This window comes from Pochonia chlamydosporia, chromosome 7 (genome assembly GCF_001653235.2).
Source record: "Pochonia chlamydosporia 170 chromosome 7, whole genome shotgun sequence".
Classification (NCBI taxonomy): Eukaryota; Fungi; Ascomycota; class Sordariomycetes; order Hypocreales; family Clavicipitaceae; genus Pochonia; species Pochonia chlamydosporia.
This window is the reverse complement of record NC_035796.1, coordinates 2,420,473-2,439,356: the sequence shown is the minus strand read 5'-3', so window position 1 is coordinate 2,439,356 and position 18,884 is coordinate 2,420,473. Positions and strand designations below refer to the sequence as shown.

The window sequence follows — 18,884 nt, the reverse complement described above, 5'->3', positions numbered from 1 at the left end:
CATCACAGCCAGTGATCTTGGATTCAAGGACGGAACAAGGTTCACGAGACCCTGAAAAGCTGGAGAGAAGGTTTTGTGGAGACCTAGTCGTGGCAAAGGCTATCGATCTTGCACGAACTCTGACAGTGTTGCCTCCTGTGGTTCGGTGTATCCCAAGCACCGGGTCATGGAATGCCATCATGACATGTGAAACTCTTCGTGTATTCAAATGATCACTGGTGTCTTGGTGTGTATAACAAAGTGGCCGCTTCGTGAAAAAAAAAAAAAAAAAAAAAAAAGGGTCACTTGTCCCCTGTGGCAATAATGAAGGCATCGCCACGGCCATGCCCAGACCCAAAATATACGTCGTCGTCGAAAACGTGAAAACATCGCTTCAACAGCGCCAAAACACTTGCATGGGGGTCATTACTTTGCTATCCTTCGTCAACAGTCAAATTCCCTCTCGGATATCATCCGGGAACATAGTGGGTGCTTTGCTTAGGCCAGGAACCCTCATAACGGCCAGACCCTTGGCCCCACGAAGGCGTCAAAAATTTTCCACGATACTGACTCGACCCACGTGGGCTTATAAGCAAACATTCTATGGTGCGCTCGCACTCCCAAACATATCAATCAACATCACTCATTTCTCACCATGGATATGCAATAACAATAGCTGCAAACAGACCTGGGGCGGGCTTCACAGAGAATACAAACCTAGGCTTCTGTAGTGCATTAGGCGAGCCTCGCATCACCCCGAAAAGTCGCAATGACAATCAAGGGCCGGAATCCGAAGCTACCATCGACGAGTTTGCCGTCCTTGCGGGAACTGGCTGCGTTGAATGCTGCTCAAATTGGAGGCGCACTCCGTGACTTGCACAGTTTGTTTTTCCCGTTGCCAACGCTGCTCGACTTTCAGACAGGCAACAGGGGGAACTCAACGGCCACCGATTCCGGTTATGCTTCCGAAGCAGACGCAGATGAGGAAGATGAATTCGAGTTTGAGCCTTTAAGGTGCGATGATTTCGAGCGCAACTTTGCTGTGCGTTGGTTGACTGGGTTCATTGGACGTGCTTATGAGCTCTCGGTGGATGAGAGCGTCTCAGAACGATTCGTTGACGAGGCATGCTCGATACTTGCGTACTTGAATCGTAAAGAAAAAGAAGAGGAGCCCGTTGAGGATGAAGACTTCGGTATGACCAGGGACTTTTCCTTCTCCTTTAGGGACGACCAAAGCGTCAAAATCAACGTCGAGCTGTATGACACGCCGATGCAAACTGGAGATGACCATACGGACGTCGGGTTGCAGACTTGGGGTGCGTCAATCGCACTCTCAGAAAAGATATCCAGGGCCCCAGAGGGTTTCAGGTTGACAACCGAGCGCCTGTCTTCATCAAGTCGAATTATTGAACTTGGAGCAGGAACGGGACTTGTCAGTTTGTTTCTGTCAAGACTCATGCCACACATCACCAAAGCTCGGCCAACTCTCATCGCAACGGATTATCACCCCAGCGTCTTGTCAAACCTAGAGGCCAATATCATCTCGCACATGGCCAAGACACCAGAAGCAGCACCGATTAAAACATGCCATCTTGATTGGTCCGCGCCATCACGAGAAGCGCCTCTCGACCTGCCAGCGGACATGCTCATAGCAGCTGATGTGACGTACGCCCCCGAACACGCTGCGTGGTTGCGAGATTGTGCCGGCTCCCTTCTTGCCGATGATGGAGTGTTCTGGTTGATGGTATCGGTCAGACCAAACGGAAAGTTCGCAGGCATCAGTGACACGGTTGAGACGGTGTTCCAAGACAAGGAGAAGTGCAGGCGGAAGGACGGCAAAGTGCTCAGCATATTGTCAGTGCAGCGGATCGAGAAGAAGGGCGCAGTTGGACGAGCGGATGAAGTCGGGTACAAACTCTTTGAAATAGGTTGGTCCTGATGTGTTTTGGTATGTTGTTTATTGCATTGGGTTCGAGGTGAGAAGTGCCATGGTGTTCGTGATTTTCGGGAAGTTTTTGCGGGCGTTGCAGCGTTTAGAAGCATCAATGATAGAATGAAGCATAGACTCAAATGATAGAATAGACATAGAGCATGGGGTATGGCAAATAGAAAGAGGTCATAGACGAATCTCACTGTAAATGCCTTGTTCCACGTAGTGAAAGTCTCAACGTAAGTGACACGTCAGGTGGTTTGTTTTCCCTGGATGTGATATCCGCACCATTGAAGGATGTGGCCTTGCTTGGGATAGGGGCGGCGGGAGTTTGGTTCATACTGAAGGTCTTAGGGCGTGCAAACGAGCATTAATGTGCTTGACGAGCTTCATTTGTAGTACAGCTGCATCCTGGCAAGGGAACAAACGCATCTCTCATGAAGCCCCAGACACCAAACTGGTCTCGAGTTGAGGGGTAAATACTGGGTGCAGGACGCAGAGGGCGGCAGGTGCGATCCATGAGACCAGTTGACTGGTCAAGTGCTGTTTTACCTCATTCCAGGCTCCTTCCTTCCCCTCCAACCCCTCCGCGCACCACTGCGCCGCCCAACGCCATGCATTGCGCCTGCCACCTGAGTAGCGGTGGTCCAATTGATGCGGGGGGAGGATCGGCTCCGGCTCTTGGCCCGTCGTAGTTCCGGGCTATTCGTGCTGTGCTTGGCGTCAACTGATCAACTGGCGCCAACATTCTTCACGCCTTTGACGCCCTTATCTGGGCGCCTAGTGGAGATCCAAGAGGCACGAGACCAAGCTTTCCAACGCCTAACCCACCTTGAGCTGTTCCCATGTGTCAACTCGACTCCTCGTGTTTGGTCTTCTTCACCTTCATCCTGTCCAATTCTCAACCGCGTAGTTGATGTACATACCGGCCACTGCAATGGCTCCATCAATATCAAGCATCGTTCTTTAAGACCTTTCCTTTTCTTCCCTTCTTCGTCGTCACCTCATACAGGCTCGAGGTCTCCGTTTGTCGATCCACGGCCCCACGCCTAGTCTACACGTCACTTCATCGTCTGTCATCGGCATTTCAGTAGCACGCATCCGAGTAGTTCTAGACAATGGCACGATTCGTTGATTTAGAAGAAGATGGCGACGATGGCGCTAGTCACCCGCCTGAAGACTTGATTACACAGACACTACAAGCAAAGGCTCAAGTGCAGATTAAAGCTAGTGAGCCTCCGGCGATGCCTTCTGTTTCTACTCATTGCTCAGAGTCAATCGCGAGAGCGTTCCAATGTTATCCGTATGTTTTCTCCCAGCCTTTCATGACTACCGGGCAATTGCCTCCTCTGTGCCCTTGCAATTCCCCGATTAACACATCCGCTGTAGTATCATTGCTTCAATCGTCTCGTCCATCGATCTGAATACGTTAGATGCCCTAGCACGCTCGTGTCGTTCGGTACACGATGGCCTCATTCAATACCGCAACGTTCTCCTGACCTCGACGTTACATTGCTCCAACGAGGAAAATGCTGTAAATGCTGATGAATTGCTTCGCTATCGTGCTCGAGCAAGCAACTGGCATTACATGGAAGACGGACGGAGCTATAACGGCAAATCCGGTAGCTGCGCCCGCGACATGGTCGATGAATGCAGAAAGTGTGGCGAAGTGATCTGCCGAGTAGGTCAATCATCTGCATAGCACAGTTTGGAACCTTGACCAAGCTTGCCATATCGTGCTAACGATTGTGGCCTCAGAACTGTTCAATAAAGCCACCTGCACCTGTTGCTCTCCGCGAGAGACACCGTAGGTTGTGTAGAACGTGCATCAAAGCACCTATCGCAGCATTGGCGATTCCACGTCTCGACCCTAACTTACCGTTTGACTCCGACGCCGTGCAACAATCGCTTTGCAAATGCGAAACGGCGGGTGTCTGGCTATGCCAGCCGTGCGGTAGAAGCATCCGGGGGGCAGATCATGAGTATCGAAGGTGAGTGTGTTCCCAGCACCATGCGAACCGCAAGGATGATTATACTAAGTGAATTGCGTTCCCTAGCATATGGCGGTGGCGCAATCAATATGGCGAGGTGCTTGGTGGACTAGGCACCGGCATCGGAGACGGAGATCGTGGTGTAATTTGTGGTCGAGGCGAAGAGTGTCTCGCTGCCAAAGATCGCGAACAAGAAGTCGACTGCGACGCCCAGGACGCTCGTGACAGCGGCACGGCTCCATGGGTCAATGAGCCTCCAGTATGGACAACAACGTCAACTCCTTCGCCTCCTGCATTGGGTGTGTCTGATAGTCCCGCCGGATCACCCTTTGGGCCTGCCACTCCCCTTGGAGCGTTAATTGAAGAAGAGCGCCATGAACGAACTCCATCGCCCCAGCTGGGTCCTGGGTATGAACGACATGAGATTGAAGGAATTGGTGGCCGGGTCAAGCGCAAGCTCGTTCGCATGGTTCGAATTGGCGCCTGCGTCCCGGAATGGGACGACGAGAAGGGCTTTGGTGGCCGCGTGCTAGAGTCGGAAATCAAAGGCTGTGCCCGGAGTTGGTGCGGCTGGTGCTGGAGGGTAATTCCGGGGAAAAAAGACGTTAGTAACGAAAAGGGTTCGTCGTTTAGCGGTTGCGGAAACCGCCAGTGTGCCCTGTAATGTTTATGAATCTGGTATGTTAGGCGTTCTTCGATGGGATTAATATGACTGCTCCAACACCAATGCTTTTGTTAAGATGTAACCCGCAATTCCACAAACAACAAACATGAAGGGGGACTAGTCCCTGTTGTAAACAATGCATTGTAGAAGTAGTGGTATCTGCCTATGCATCCAGATTGTTTTATACATGAATTCCAGCTTCCCCTTTTGCAATGATGAACTCCTCCCCATAGATCCTATCCATATCCTACATGTGTCCTCCCCCATAGTATAGAATTGTACATTGTTCTAACTAGCTGATGCAGTAATCGTCGATTATAATTCCCCCCGGTACACCATCTCCGCCCTCCTCTTCCGATCCTCCCTCGCCTGCGTCTTCTTCGGCCCCCACCTCGCCATCTTCCTCTCCAGCTTCCCCTTCAACCACTCCCGATGCTCCTGCGACGCCGGAGCCGCCATCTTGACAAACACCTCCGAGCAGTCAAACTTCTGCGCCAGCTTGCCCACACTCCACGTAAGGGGGTCCTCCGCCCGAAGCCTCTTCATCTCCTCGACATCTTCCTCCTTGAGATTATACCGCGGGCGCCGATGCTTGTACCGCATCTTGGGCGGCAGACCTGCCTCCGCGACATTATCGAGGGTAGAACCGCCGCTACGCATCCGGAGGAGTGCTGATTTTCGGGGGTCGCTGCTCGGCAGGAAGATGAAGGGGGTGTGTGCTGGGGATGCCTCTGACGCGGGGGGGTTGTAGATGATGCTGTCGGCGGCGGGGAAGGGCGTCGTCCGGCTGGGGAGGAAGGAGTCGTGGGGGGCGATTTTGAGGGCTCGCTTTGTGCGGGCGGTTGTTTTGTGGCCGCGCTGGAGGAGGAGAGGCTGGTGGCAGCGCGAGGTGAGTAGCTGGGCTACGGGGCGGGCGAGGGATCGGATATCCATTGTGAGTGTGTGGGTGTCGGTTCGTGAGGTTGGATGAGGAGAGTGGTTTGGTTTATGGGTGAGTGAGTGTGAATTGGCCAACGGCACCTGCAATTGGCGCGGGAGGTGGTGCGTTGCCGTGTCGTGTGTCCTCGTGATGGGATGTGAAAGCTGGTCGATTTTGAAGTTTTTGGTGCAAAGCTCAGAAGTTGGCTTACATAAGGGGTGGCTTTGTAGGGGTGCTGTTGGAGCCAATGGCGTGTTGGTGATGGATGGGGGTCCACTTATTATTTGAGTGTCAACAGATGCACTTCTTCAATTTCGCCAGACAATATCTGGGACAACGTGCCTGCGATGCTTCTGTGCTTTAAACTGTTCAAATCGCAGTTGCATCAAACTGTCTTTGCAATCAGCGTGGTTATCAATGGCTGTGCCGTGGCCTAGCTCGGAGCCGTGATGTCTACGCACTTGATTCCCAGTCGCAGCATGGAGACTCCGTCATCACCACCAAGGCAACATTTGAACTTGGCTACAAACATGCAACCGCTCGCAATGTCAATCATTTCGTCTTAGATATCTTGTCTCCATTTCCAACTTGGCCAAATTCCGCTCAATTTCACCAGATTCATGTCGGCGAACGTCCGCATAGTTGGGGGTCATATCGCCAGCATCAAGAGATACGGATTCTGGGCTGCAGTGCAAATCAGCATGCTGCACTCCTCTTTGCGCCGTCACCCGCGAGACTCGAAGCTTTATCCCCGAGAGCTCGGCCATAAAGCATATGGTCGCGTCGACTATTCACATACATCATGGTCAACGGGTTCAATTATAACCAGAAAATGACGAGACAAGAGAGTTGAAGCCATGGACAAATAGCGATCCGAAAGCCACACAACCAGCAAGCACATTCGGTCAATATTGAGATGGTACAACCGACATCTGTACGACTGGAGCGAAGGATGCCCACGCTGAGCCCCTTCATCAGATCGGACAGTAATTCCTCCGAGCAAACCATGTCGAAATCCAGTGCTTCCAGAACAAGACACTGAGCTTCGTGTTATGCTCGGTTAATTCGGCTCGTTGATGCGATCTCCACCGGGAGACAAGGAGCTTAAAACATCCCTACAGGGCTGCAGACTATATTCCATGGTCTCGTATTGTGTAACGCAGTGAGTATTGTATCTCGCCATCGTCATTCGTCTATAAGGATTCGCTATGTTTGCTCTAGCTGCAATTGCGTCCGTAATGGCCAGTTTTCAATCTTCCAGTCTATAGATCCTGAGAAGCAAGGGTCATGATCCACGGCTCTGGCTTTAACCCTCCCTGATTGAGATTCTTCTACCAGCCGACATCTGCACACTTGGTCCCTGTACTAACCCTAATGCGATTTACCATTGACTCCGTTCGCCAGAGAAGGTGACAGAAGTCCCGGCACATGTTTTGCCGCAAACGGGACAGGCCAGGCGAGTAGGGGCGCAGGGTCGGCGGTCACTTCACCAGAGGTTATTTCATCGACCAGCGCTACGGCAGTATACCCTCCAATCGCAGTAAAAATATGCCACCTTTGCACGTCTATTAGAAGTATGATTCAGCAGCCAGGGATGATGTACTTACCATCCGTGTAGCTCCAAGAAGAAAGCCAAAGGCAAACCGACCACCTGTCGCGAGCTGTTCAGCATGCTACACGCCCACTCGTCAATCAACCACACGAAAAAGCCAAACCCGAAGGAAACTAGACACACGTTAGCCGGTCCTTCTGGACATGGGATCTCAGGGTACCTTACTCGTCCCGAATCTAGCAATCCTCTTCACGCTCGTTCTAATGTGCGGATCCCTCACTTGCTGGGGAATCAGCTTCATGACCCTCGTCGCAATCATGTACACCGCAAAGCCAAATGCCGTGGCATGCAGGAGAAATTCGTCCATGAGCATATGCGTAGCCATTACAACGGTAAAAAGCACAAAAAGAACAACACCGACTGTTCTAGTATACTGCTGCGACTTGTTGAATGTCAAGATGCGGTATAGAAGTGGGGTCGTCAAGAGATGCATCGACAACTCGTCGGCTGGAATATGTTAGAACTCGGTGGGAAAGGATATCAGAAGAGCTTACACATTTGGGTGTGATATTTCAGCGTCATATGATAGCCTGCTGAGCAGACTCCCACGCCAATGAGTCCGCAGTACGAAATGAGACGCGAGCCATTTTTGCGGCCATGGGTGAGGCCGTAGATGCCGTATGCCACTGCGATTGTCAGTCTACGCACCTAGTAGACAAATAATTGACGACTTGACCAACCGTATACCAGACTGCTTAACGTATTGATAAACTCGGCAATATACCGCGTCACAACATAATCCTGCTGGTGGTTAGTCGTAGTCACAGATGAGACACGACGATGACGTACCTCTTCACAAAAGCTAAAACACATAAGCAAGATATCTCAATGCCATGCCCAAATTACTTCAGAACCTACTTTAAATATGAAGTCGGTGCACCCCAAAAGGGCTTCACACCCGTCCCGTCCATCGCAACCGCACCGATTTGTGGTATGAAATGTTTACAAAAATACAACAAATGCCACGAGGTCCGAAGTCCGGTCTAGTCGGAAACACTAGCTGGCCTTAAGTACAGGAATCCCCACTGCATCAAATCGATCGAAACACATTCCGATCAAGTCAAGTTTTGACGCGTGAGATATTAGTCATCCATTACGAGGTGCATTATCGCCTGGTCTAGCGGCTTGATTTTTTGTGTTTGACGGCGTCGCTGGCCACTTTGTGTGCCTAGGCAAAAATACGAACTGGTTGACATGTGTAGGTTTGGGAGGCAACGCCACAACGATTTTTATCTGTGTTGGTGCAGCCACCATGCGGCAGATCGGCAGGTTGGTTAGAGGTCGAGCCAATAATGTGGACGTTTGTGCGATGTGTTCTGTTGGCGAATTGTTGGATGCTTGATGTGGTTATTTGTCTGAATGGTGTTGTTATGAGGTGCAAATGCGATTTTACAGCTTGTCATCAATTGATCGCCAAAAGCACTCAAATTGTGAGAAATTCGCCAATTTGTGCGCCAATGATTGTAAGCAGATTCATTAATCCTAATTATTTCCGACAACGTTCCCCGTCTTATAGCTGCCCGCATTCTTGTCTTGACCGTCATTCGCTCATCATCATGCACCTTGCCACCCCTCAATATACGCTCTCTTCTTCTCTTTTTTGCTCCTCTCTTCTCTTTTGCTCCTCTCTTCTTTTTTGCTGTTCTCTCTTTTTTTGCTCCTCTCTTCTTTTTTGCTCCTCTCTTTACTTTTGCTCCTCTCGTCTCTTTGGCTCTTCTCTCCTTTTTTGCTCTTCCTCGGCTGTTTGTCCTCGTGCGCGAGCGAGCCTGTGGCTGGTCGATTGCCGCCTGGCACCTCTGGTTCGTATGGCGCCCATTCTGGCTCAGGATTGGGATGCTCAAATTCCGAGGAGTGAGCGTCGCCGTCAGGTACTGTCAACCCAGCGCCACAGTCCCAACCTTGCGGACATGAAGGAAGCGAACTGAATACCTCAAAGTTATCCATGGCATTGTGGCTGTACCAAGTGGTGTTCTCGTTGACGGGCGATATGTTTTGATTGACAGGTGACATATTCTCATTAACAGGCAACGTGTTCTCGTTATACGGCGATATGTTGTCGTTAAGAGGCCATATGTTGTCATTAACGGGCGCCATATTCTCGTTGTAGGGCAATATATTCTCGTTATACGGCGATTTGTTGTCATAAACAGGCAACGTGTTCTCGTTATAACCCGACATGCTGTCATTAACGGGTCCCATGTTTTCGTTGAAGGGCAACAAAGGGGATTTCTTAATCTTCGCAAACCCGGAAGATAGAGACACGGCAGGCGAACCACCCGCCCTTCGTGCCAAATTGACAATTTCATGCGGCTTCTCCATCAAGACCCCCTTCCAATAGTCGGCACCCTGGTAGCCATAGTCCGAGCTCGAGGGAAAGCTCCCTGCCGCAAGCATTGTGAGCGCCTCAATACCAAGGGTGTGTCCGATTAGCATCGCAGTTGCATGAATTCCCATTTCTACATCCTCCCTGGCCCGTCCGGTCTTCGACGTCATCTCACCGGCCTTTTCTTCCTCCGTCATGTAGCTTTGCGTGTATAGAAACAACACCAAACGTGGCAGATGCTCGATTATAACGCCTCTGACCTCCGGTGTGACACCTTCATCGTTCAGCTAGGCATAAAATCCGTTAGCTCTAATCCTGATGTTTGGAGCGACTCTTTCTTCTTATTCCTACCTTCAAAAAATGTGCCTCGCTAAATAAACCGCGAAATGGGTCGGCATGAATCCGTATCTCCCTCCAGCCACACTTTAGAAGAATGCTGCGTTTTTGATTCTTGAACAAGGTGATACTGTCCAAACTTTGCATTAGCAGCAGAATCTCCCTGCAACACCTCGATATTGACATACTTACGAACGGCCTTCTTCATACTAAGGAGGAGCACATCTTCTTGTGTCGGGCCATCTGGTTTTTTCTCGAGATTGCGCGGCATAACGACCCAACGGATTGCTGTACGTGAGGGATGAGGATAGTTACGGCAGTGTAGATGGTAAAAATCTTCGTTGTTTTGCGAAGTTGAGTGCTTGAATGGAGTGCCCAATGTTCCAGGACGTCTTCTTATACCAGTAGACAATGCGTCACCACCTTGTTCATGTTTCATAAAATAACGAGTTCAATCGCCCCCGAATCTAAAATTCACATCAACCTGCTGGAGTGTTGGTGAACTCGATGAGAACTTCTGCTCCAATCTGTTCAGCCAGAACACACGTAACCATTCTTCACGCAAAAGCGTCATTTACTGCCATTCAAATCATGGTCTCGATCGCTCAAGTTGTGGCAATTCCTCTAAATGTCTAAATGCTGTTCATGGGTTGTCGCACTTGCACAAACACAGCTCTCAAGTTGCAATCTGTTACATGTTACAACTACCAATTTCATCTCCAACAAGCCTCAATCTGGCAGTGCTTTCGCAAACTAGTTACTTACATTAAATCCCATAATGCCTAATCATGTCCACGCGCGTTCCACCGCCCACAGCTCCGAGTGCCTCCAGCACTCCCTCAGTCAAGCCAACCATCTTCAATAACCTATTCTTCGTATTTACGCATCAGCCCAAAGAATGAAACCGTCGCCAAACATCTAACCTCTCGCCCTTTTGATTCTCCTCCGACACACCTCCATTGGCAAATGTGACCATAGTCTTGGGCCAAAACCAGCTCTCTGTCCTTCTAGTCCTGTCCTTCTCAATCCCCCGCCGTACCCATACCTTTGCCTTGACTTTTCAATCTCTCGTGCATCCTTCCACCTTTTCACCTCTCGCAGACGATCCGAAACCTCATTCATTTGTTCCGTCGCAGGGCCTCGAAGCCCACGGCAATGCCGAGAAACAGCATCCGCGATCTCGAATGCCCAGCAAATGTCCTCATACGGCAAATCCCCAATCTCCATACGTTTGTTGAGGTTATCGTAAGCCTCCGATATCAGCGTGGGTAAAGCGAACCAATGTCCGAGTGCGAAGATGGCTGCATGAGCGATCAAAAACGATTGACCGATACGCAGCTCATAATCGTCTTCTTCCAAAGCCAATTTTCCCATACCCATATAACTTCCCCAAAGCACGAACCGTTTTACAAAGGGAAGATAGTAGCTCATGGTTGTCCTGATATCACTGGCGAGTTCCGATTCCTGCGCGCCCAAGTGACGTGTGAGCTCAATTGTTCGGCGAATGGGTACTGCTGTCGTCTCCTTACCTCTTCCCTTTGATATTTCATTAGTAGGCGATGCTTTGCGATCAGTTTGTCACGGTTCGGCTCGGTTTTCTTAGGATCTAGGATCCTGAGCAGAGTTCTTTTCGAAATAGGTAGTTCAGTATGGCTGAACTTTAGTATGCAGGTGTCCGCGTCGCTGTCGTCCTCCATGCTGTATGATTCTGTGTGAGTGATGGTTGGTACATGTTTATGTCGTAGCTTGACGTACTCGGCAGGCCTCCTTCTCTCCTGCTGCATGAATCTGGCGCGATCTCCAGTTTGCGTAGGATACGACATTAAAAGCTCAAGTATTGTCAAATAGTGATGGAGAAGTCATGCCAAAGTACCCGTTGTGGTGATATTTAGTCTTCACGGGTTCTAGGAGGCTGCTCTGCTTATGTATTTATTCGCTGCGAGCTGATTACATACACACTCACAACTACAACGCAAACTCTACCGTCGCCACCTTGTTCTGTTCAAGCCATTCATGCGCAGTGCCTCGTATAGAGTGATGAGGTTGACAGCTGTTCGAGTGATATGTCGTACAAAATGACATTCGACGCAGGCTAAGCCCACAAGTACGTCGAAGGGCACGTATGTGTCTATTTCTGGTGGCAGCAACATGATCCAACAGTGTTCAATATCTCGCATTCAGTTAGTTCACTGGCGACTTTTACACCGGTCTCGTAATACAGAGTTGGAGTGGCCGTCCGCTCCTAATTGACCTGGATACAAGTAACAGCTCCAACTGTTCGAACTTCACGCGCAAGCAGAACTGAAGCCATCGTATTTGTCTGTTTGTCGAAATGCTGAACCACGCTTCAAAGGGATCAGAGAATACAAATCGCCAGGTCATCACTTTTCATGTTTAATACCCAAACTGATGGTTGCTAAGATTGGAATTGTTTGAACAAGTTCACCAGACGTCGGCGTAGTGCCGGTCCCTACGGAGAAATGGCTCTATTGAAGAATATTGGATCATCATTTGGGCATCTTCATACATTACACTTGATACTACAAGCCTCACATTTTCCTTCGTTTGCCTAGTAGTGGCCTCCGACCTCCATTTATCTTGACACAAGATGTTCTGATCCGCTCATTGAGTCACATATGCGCATTTGTCAGGAGGCCGACGTTTATATACCACGACTTTTAACAGAGAAATGGTCTAGTCTTTATAAATTAAGCACAGAAAGTAAGAACAAATAACGTGCCTCCCCGCAAAAGGAAAAGATACATGTCCATCACACCCAATCTCACCTGAAAGGCAACTTCACCTCATCCTCATCCATGACTTCCGGCCAGTCCATACAGACCGTCCCAGTTTCCGATGGGCAATAGTCACTGGCTCCCACCGTGTCCTGCATTAAGCCAGTCCATGAACTCGTCTCTGGCCGGACCAGCTCATAGCCTCCACCTCCACCGTCCAATTCCAAGCCCAAATCCTTGTAGTACCTCCGTACAAAGTCGTCTTCAGATTCGTCTTCAGATGGCCGAACGACCCTGTCCAAAAATTTGTTGCTTGTTACAAATTCCAATAGCACTTTACGGAGCCTAGGTCTCTCGCTATTCTCCGTCAGTGTCTTTTTTATTTTTGCCCTGTGAAGGTCACAAGACGGGTCTTTCGTCTGCCCCAGCACTTCCCCAAGATCAGTCTCTATCTTCTCTTTAATTACAGATCTCAGCCCTGGTATTGGTATATCTTTTTCGGAGGCTATTTGGAGCAAGCCGTCAATTCTGTCGAAGTCAAGCTCCTCAACATCCCCGTAGACGTATATATCGGGACACTTGTTGCAAGCCAGATATTCATATACCTGCCGACCGTCGAGCCAGTCGCCACCGAGTTTAAAATCGCGGACATTAAGAATCCATTTTGCTTCCTACTCAGCATGATTAGAAAATACTCTGGCCTTTTTTTTTTTTTTTTTTTTTTTTTTTTTTTTTTTTTTTTTTTTTTTGTGTTTCTTGTATTGGGTATATGCAAACCTTGTCATCCAGTTCGGTTTTCTCGATCAGACTCGCCGACTCTGGCGACGCTTCAAGCAGCCTGGCTTTGGAGACACATTCAGAGTCCTCAAAGAAGAAGACCCTACAACGACTCTCCTGTAAGTACATGTGAGTATTAGCTATTTAGCATTTTAACAAGATGGGCACAAACTATGCTGCAGGCCAACCACACTCTGAGTGATGACTTACTCTCGCCGGCGAGTCGGGGTTGATCGCCTGGTCGGACTCAGACCTAGTTGGCCCATCGACCTCCGGTGCTTTGGGAGAGTTGTCGTGCATGTCTTTTAAATAGTGGAAGTCGTGCAATGGTGGTTCGAATTTTGCAATGTGAGGGGTGGTGAGAAAGACATTGGTGGGCAGGATAGGAAGTGGAAGTGAGGTCTAATATATGTGGAATTAGCCTAGGGACAGATTCTTGGGGCATTTTCCTCCTAGGCATTCCAAGACTTGTTCACATCATGTATAGAGCTGATGTGATTGGATTCACGGCCCAGCTTGTCAACAGTGAGTTGGACTCCTTAGTGAGAATGTACATAAAGCCAAAATGTTCAACGTCTGTTCACACCATGTTCAAAGTTCATGGCTGGCAGATGGAGCACACTGACATCTAACATTCTCTTGCTCACAGGTCAACCATGAGCTTTGCGCATGTTACACACATAGCATTTGGACAATTCAAGTGAACAGGTTGTCCTGGTCTACTCATTCCTCACATACACGTACAACTGTCAAGAAACTAACATGCATAATAACCCGAATTTAAACAGAGACATAACATCCTTAATACAGCAAGAAATAGATTAAATAAATTACCTATCTTGCTGCACCATGGAAAGATACATGTCTATTACACCCAACGTGGTCGGCCAGCCGACGTCGTCTCATCCCTACTTCCAACTTCCCAGTCCACACACGCCTCAGGTTCTTCCAGGCAATAGTCACTGGAATATCCCGTTCCCATCATTGAGTCCGACCTTGAACTCGTCTCTAGTTGGACCAACTCACCACCGCCTCCAACGCAAATACCCATTCGCCGCCACAGCTCCCTGTTGAACTTCTCTCCAAGATCCTCTCCAAAAGGATACAAGTATGTACTATCGCCGGTGACCCGCAAGATGTGGCCAATTTTCGCTGAATTCATCAATACAGCTTCGCAGTAGGCTCCCCCCTCGCTCTGCGGCTTGTCCAACATTTCTCTCAATATGGACTTAAATTGACGCAACTCAGGGTATGACCTAATCTGTGGAAATGTCCGCATATCCTTCCACATCTTATCCAGAATGAGAGATTCCAGCCTGTGTATCTTTTTGTCGAATGCCACCTGGAGCAATTGCGGAGTTTTGGGAAAATATAGCCATTCGTACCAGGTGTCTAAGATGGGACACGAGTGGGAAACCAGAAAGTCGTACAACAATTCACCGATTTCATCGTCGGAATCAATATCGGCAATGTCAAGAACCAATTTTACTCTCTACTCAAGTCGATTAGTATGTTTCCTGTGTGCCCTTTTTTGAGTATATGTGCAAACCTCATCGCCTGAGGGGACTTCGTGCATCAAACCCTCCAATTCCCGCGACTCTTCAAGCAGCCCGGCTTTGATTGTAGATACAGAACAGCCTCGGAATCGTACGAGACAATACTCGCTGCGCTGCAAGATGCGAGTTTCAGCTACCCAACAATCCGCGAAGAAGGGCGTAGGAGGCCATTGTTCCTCATCCCAAACCGACTCTGAGTGACCACTTGCACTCATTGACACAATAAATTGATGGCTGGCAGATGGAATTTCGTTGCTTTCGGTAAGTTGTCGTGCAATGTCTTGTAAATGGTGGAAGCCGTGAAATGCTAGTTGGAATATTGTAAGATGCTTTGCGAGGAAGACGTTGATGGGCAATCTACGTCTAATATACGTGGCATTGGTCCACGAGAGGGTTCCACGAGCCTTTGCCGCCCAAACATTCAGAGATTTTTCGCAACGTATTCAAAGTCGATGTGCTGGCGGATGGAGCCGACCCTCGAGTTCGAAAGTGAGGTCCAACCATAAGCTGGGCTCATGCTGTACACATAGAGTTCAGGTTTCAGAACCAATTAGCATGGACAGCATTCATCAATCCAATTTTAGTAACATCCATGTTCATCTGAGTTATTCATCAAGTCTTTGCAAAATTGTACAAACGGCACATATTCATAGCGTCTACACGTCGAAAATGTCTCCGATGCCCTCGCCACCGCCTCTCCTAATGTCCACAATGTCAAGTCTCCATCCCTCCCAGTGCTTCAGCCCGCGCTTGATCTCCTTGATCCTCTCCAGACGCTGTTTCGACTCCTCTTCTTGAGCCTTACGGAAGGCGTCCTCATCAAAGTCAAAGTCGTCGTCATCCATCAAATCGTGTTCACCTCCCCCTGCCAATGCGTTCAGGCCATTCGTGAAGAACTCGCCAAAACCACTGGTCGAATGCTTCCTCTGTGATGAGTGACCTGTCTGGCCGCCGGACAGATCCACGTCGTGGAAACCAGGGCTAGTGGCTTCCATTTCACGGCGTTTGTCAATCCAGGCGCCGCTCCGCAGCTCATGCACTTCGTGTTCAAGGCTGCGGATCTTCTTTTCAAGTCTGAGTCGTTCTTCATTCTCAAGCTCATCCACGCCCTCGTCATCAAGGCCGCCACCTCCTTCCGTAGACTTGCGGCTTCGAAGTTTCAAGTTTTCGCTCTCCAGCTTTTCGACCTTGGCTTTCAGGTCCTGTGCGTCCTTCTCTGCGCGCTCCTTTTCTCTTCTCAGCGCTTGAGATCGGGAGTCCTGCTCCTTGTGAATAGTTGTCAAAGTCGCCACTTTCTTTTCCAGCGCATCAACTTTGATCTCCAGGTCAGATTTGGCCTTGCTTGTTTCTTCCAAGTCGTGCTCCAATGTCTTGACTTTGACTTCAGCACTGGAACGCTCGCTCCCTTCTCGGACCGCTTTATCTGTCGTCCTTTCTAAGTTGCGTTTGACATCTTGGAGCTCACGTTGCGCTTTGCCGGCAGCAGCTTCCGCCCTGGCAAGCTTTTCTTCAAGAGCGTTTACTTGTTCCTTCTCCGTCTCAGCGCCAGTCTCCTGTCGCTGCACGCGTGCTTTCAACGTCGAAATTTCAATTTCCATGGATTCGATGGTCGACTTCTTCGCATCAAGTTCGGCTTGTAAGTCGGATGGGGGCGTCGCGACAGATACAGATGGCCGATGGCCATGACCGGAGCCTCTTGAGACTTGTTGCTGAAGCTGTGTGTTTTGTCGCTGGAGGGAGGCAATTTCACTCTTCTACATAGCTTTGAGCTTCACATTCGACTTTAGGTCATGAAAAGTTTGCTTACAAGTTTTTCTGTTTCATCGCTGCCGTTGCCCTTGGCAGAAGCATCCCCGTCGCCTTCACGGAACTCAGCAAGCTCGTCTTCGGCCTTTTTCCATCGTTTCTCGGAGTCGGAAAAGTCTTTCGATAGTTTCTTGTTTTCTTTTTCTAATTCTTCGATGCGAGCCACTTGTTTTCTGTAGATATCCGGCGCTGTGTCGCCCTCTGGGCTGAACGGGCCCGGTGAGGTGGTTCCAGCTGCACCAGCACGGAACGAAGTTGATCTCATTTTAGACTGCTGCGCAAGTGACGGGGTAGATGAGGGCGATCCATCTTCGGCTTTCTCATCTTCGACGGCCTTGTCGTTGTCCGCAGCGGCATCCTCTCCCTTCTCTTCAGGTTTATCCGTTGAGGGTGGTTCGGAAGATCCAGCTTGCTCTTCAACACCTGGCGACGCCGTTCGAGTGGTCTCTTCGTCGTCTTTAGTATCGTCTTTCTTGGTGGTCTTTTTGCCCTTCTTCTTCTTCATTTGCTCGACCTATGCCTGAATTAACACGTGCAAGTTAGACCATCGGTTACAGGGCCGCGTACACGCTTTCTTGCCGCTGCAAGCTTTTCTTGGCGCGCTTTTTCTTCTGCGTCAGCCATGATGAAAGACAATTATGCAGTCAGATGCGATTCGCGATGCGAAATGCGAAATGCGGTTCGCTAGGCTCGAAGATTGGCGACGCGGTGATGGTGTTGTGAAGGGGTAAAGCTATCGCATGGCCAGATCCCGATAGGTGGCCACAGCTTAGCTTGCATTGCTTCAGCACCGACGTCAGCTGGTGGAGTCTTATCGATAACAGTGCATAGAGTACATGTAAACAAGTCAACAGGTCGAAGAGCAGAATTTCTCCTTCAATTCATGGGCATGGCTGTCAATTGGGGTAGCATCAGGAGCTTCAAAATGTGCGAGAATTTTGGTCCTTCTAGAGTCGTCGATCTCGCGGGAATGGAGAAGTGACCTTGGTTGCATGTGCCAAGTCGGTCAAATGGTCGCTCCTTCCTCTGCATCTCTCCAACCACGATTTCTGGGTGACGATGGGTTCAAGCTCAACCCTCCAAACTCATGGCCGAACCAATGGCCAGATGGATCTGTACCATTCATTAAACTCCTATTCATCCATCCCTCGTGTCTCTTCCTACCTGAGATAGCATGTACTGGACAGAAGGAGTGCTCGCGCGTGCAAGGAAGAATGGGAAAAGCGAGGAACTGTCACGACAACGGGAATTCTTTGCCAGGGCCCGAATGCGGCAAAATGGAGCAAAAGACGTTGAAGATGACACACCGAATCGTCTGAATGAGGCGATTTCGAGCAATGCCAGCTCCCGTCACACTGCTGGTGATCGAGACGCCCGATCACAAGTCACAGGCACAATATCAACAAAACGGAAGCAGTGCAGTGATTTAATTCCACTCCCGCAGAGTGACGACGGCAACGCCGAGACTTCACCGGCGCCGTATGAGGAGGATCTTCTGTCGCAGAGCTCTCATGCTGAGTGTGACGATGTTGACACTTCCCATATCACGGCCAAGAAGCAACGGCTCCTGAGCAAAGTCGATTGGACAGGAATATCCCTTCAGAAACCCCTTACGATCACCTATCCGCAACCTAAAAAGCTGATACGGGGGCACCATGTGCCTCGAAATCCACGCAAGGCCATGGCTTCTGGGTCCACGAGTTTGGCGCCAATCGCGCCTTCGACACCAGACGAAATTCGAGTTCGTGTTGGTAGCCAAAAATTCCGATAGAGTCAGAATGCCAACTCCCTCAGAAGTCAAAGAAGCTCACAAAATCAGCCAATTGTATCGCCTTCACAAGCATCACAAACCCAAAGCGTGGACAACTCTCTACAATTGGGAGGGTTTGAAGGACACGACGATCCACGAGTCTTCACAAATCCAAACCCTCTCTGTTCATCACATTCGTCTAGCTTGAGCAATCGGTCCAGCCGCTCTCAGAGCGTACAGCGGTTTCCGTGGTCCGATCAAGCATACAGCACGAGCAGCCCATTACCGCGCGTTGGGGTTTGTCATCAGCCATTGCAACATCCACGACCAACGCCTTGTATCACATCAAGCTTGATCAATTTGGAGACTCAAAGTCCTAAATCGGAGTTTAGCACATTAGCACAACCGGGCAGCCAGTTCACATGCGGTCCGCATCCTTCGCGCAGGATTCAGCTGCATCTTCGCCAATCCAGTCCTCAACTTGAACCTGAACCAGAACCACAACA

At 49.7% G+C, this 18,884-nt stretch overlaps 6 protein-coding genes across 6 annotated transcripts; 2 read left to right on the top strand and 4 right to left on the bottom strand.

Annotated features, from left to right (window-relative positions):
• Nucleotides 1-748: 748 nt before the first annotated feature.
• Nucleotides 749-1,918, top strand: VFPPC_09433 (S-adenosylmethionine-dependent methyltransferase; the record flags this gene model as incomplete). Its single annotated transcript, XM_018287969.1, has 1 exon — nucleotides 749-1,918. The coding sequence occupies one exon, from the start codon at nucleotides 749-751 to the stop codon at nucleotides 1,916-1,918; it is 1,170 nt and encodes a 389-aa protein (XP_018139322.1).
• Nucleotides 1,919-3,027: 1,109 nt separating this feature from the next.
• VFPPC_09434 (sulfate transporter protein) lies at nucleotides 3,028-4,564 on the top strand (the record flags this gene model as incomplete). The annotated part of the gene is made up of 4 exons (XM_018287970.1): nucleotides 3,028-3,212; nucleotides 3,299-3,590; nucleotides 3,668-3,900; nucleotides 3,967-4,564. The coding sequence occupies 4 exons, from the start codon at nucleotides 3,028-3,030 to the stop codon at nucleotides 4,562-4,564; spliced, it is 1,308 nt and encodes a 435-aa protein (XP_018139323.1).
• A 315-nt stretch (nucleotides 4,565-4,879) lies between these two features.
• On the bottom strand, nucleotides 4,880-5,497 carry VFPPC_09435 (60S ribosomal protein L20; the record flags this gene model as incomplete). The annotated part of the gene is made up of 1 exon (XM_018287971.1): nucleotides 4,880-5,497. One exon carries the CDS (start codon nucleotides 5,495-5,497, stop codon nucleotides 4,880-4,882), a length of 618 nt encoding a protein of 205 aa, XP_018139324.1.
• A 1,357-nt stretch (nucleotides 5,498-6,854) lies between these two features.
• On the bottom strand, nucleotides 6,855-8,006 carry VFPPC_14602 (alkaline phytoceramidase; the record flags this gene model as incomplete). The annotated part of the gene is made up of 7 exons (XM_018292370.1): nucleotides 6,855-7,038; nucleotides 7,091-7,208; nucleotides 7,261-7,542; nucleotides 7,590-7,721; nucleotides 7,776-7,836; nucleotides 7,885-7,897; nucleotides 7,954-8,006. 7 exons carry the CDS (start codon nucleotides 8,004-8,006, stop codon nucleotides 6,855-6,857), a joined length of 843 nt encoding a protein of 280 aa, XP_018139325.1.
• Nucleotides 8,007-8,649: 643 nt separating this feature from the next.
• Nucleotides 8,650-10,025, bottom strand: VFPPC_09436 (trans-activating transcriptional regulator domain-containing protein; the record flags this gene model as incomplete). Its single annotated transcript, XM_018287972.1, has 3 exons — nucleotides 8,650-9,705; nucleotides 9,770-9,884; nucleotides 9,943-10,025. The coding sequence occupies 3 exons, from the start codon at nucleotides 10,023-10,025 to the stop codon at nucleotides 8,650-8,652; spliced, it is 1,254 nt and encodes a 417-aa protein (XP_018139326.1).
• A 5,453-nt stretch (nucleotides 10,026-15,478) lies between these two features.
• VFPPC_09438 (myosin heavy chain) lies at nucleotides 15,479-17,252 on the bottom strand (the record flags this gene model as incomplete). The annotated part of the gene is made up of 3 exons (XM_018287974.1): nucleotides 15,479-16,576; nucleotides 16,630-17,142; nucleotides 17,196-17,252. The coding sequence occupies 3 exons, from the start codon at nucleotides 17,250-17,252 to the stop codon at nucleotides 15,479-15,481; spliced, it is 1,668 nt and encodes a 555-aa protein (XP_018139328.1).
• Nucleotides 17,253-18,884: the final 1,632 nt, after the last annotated feature.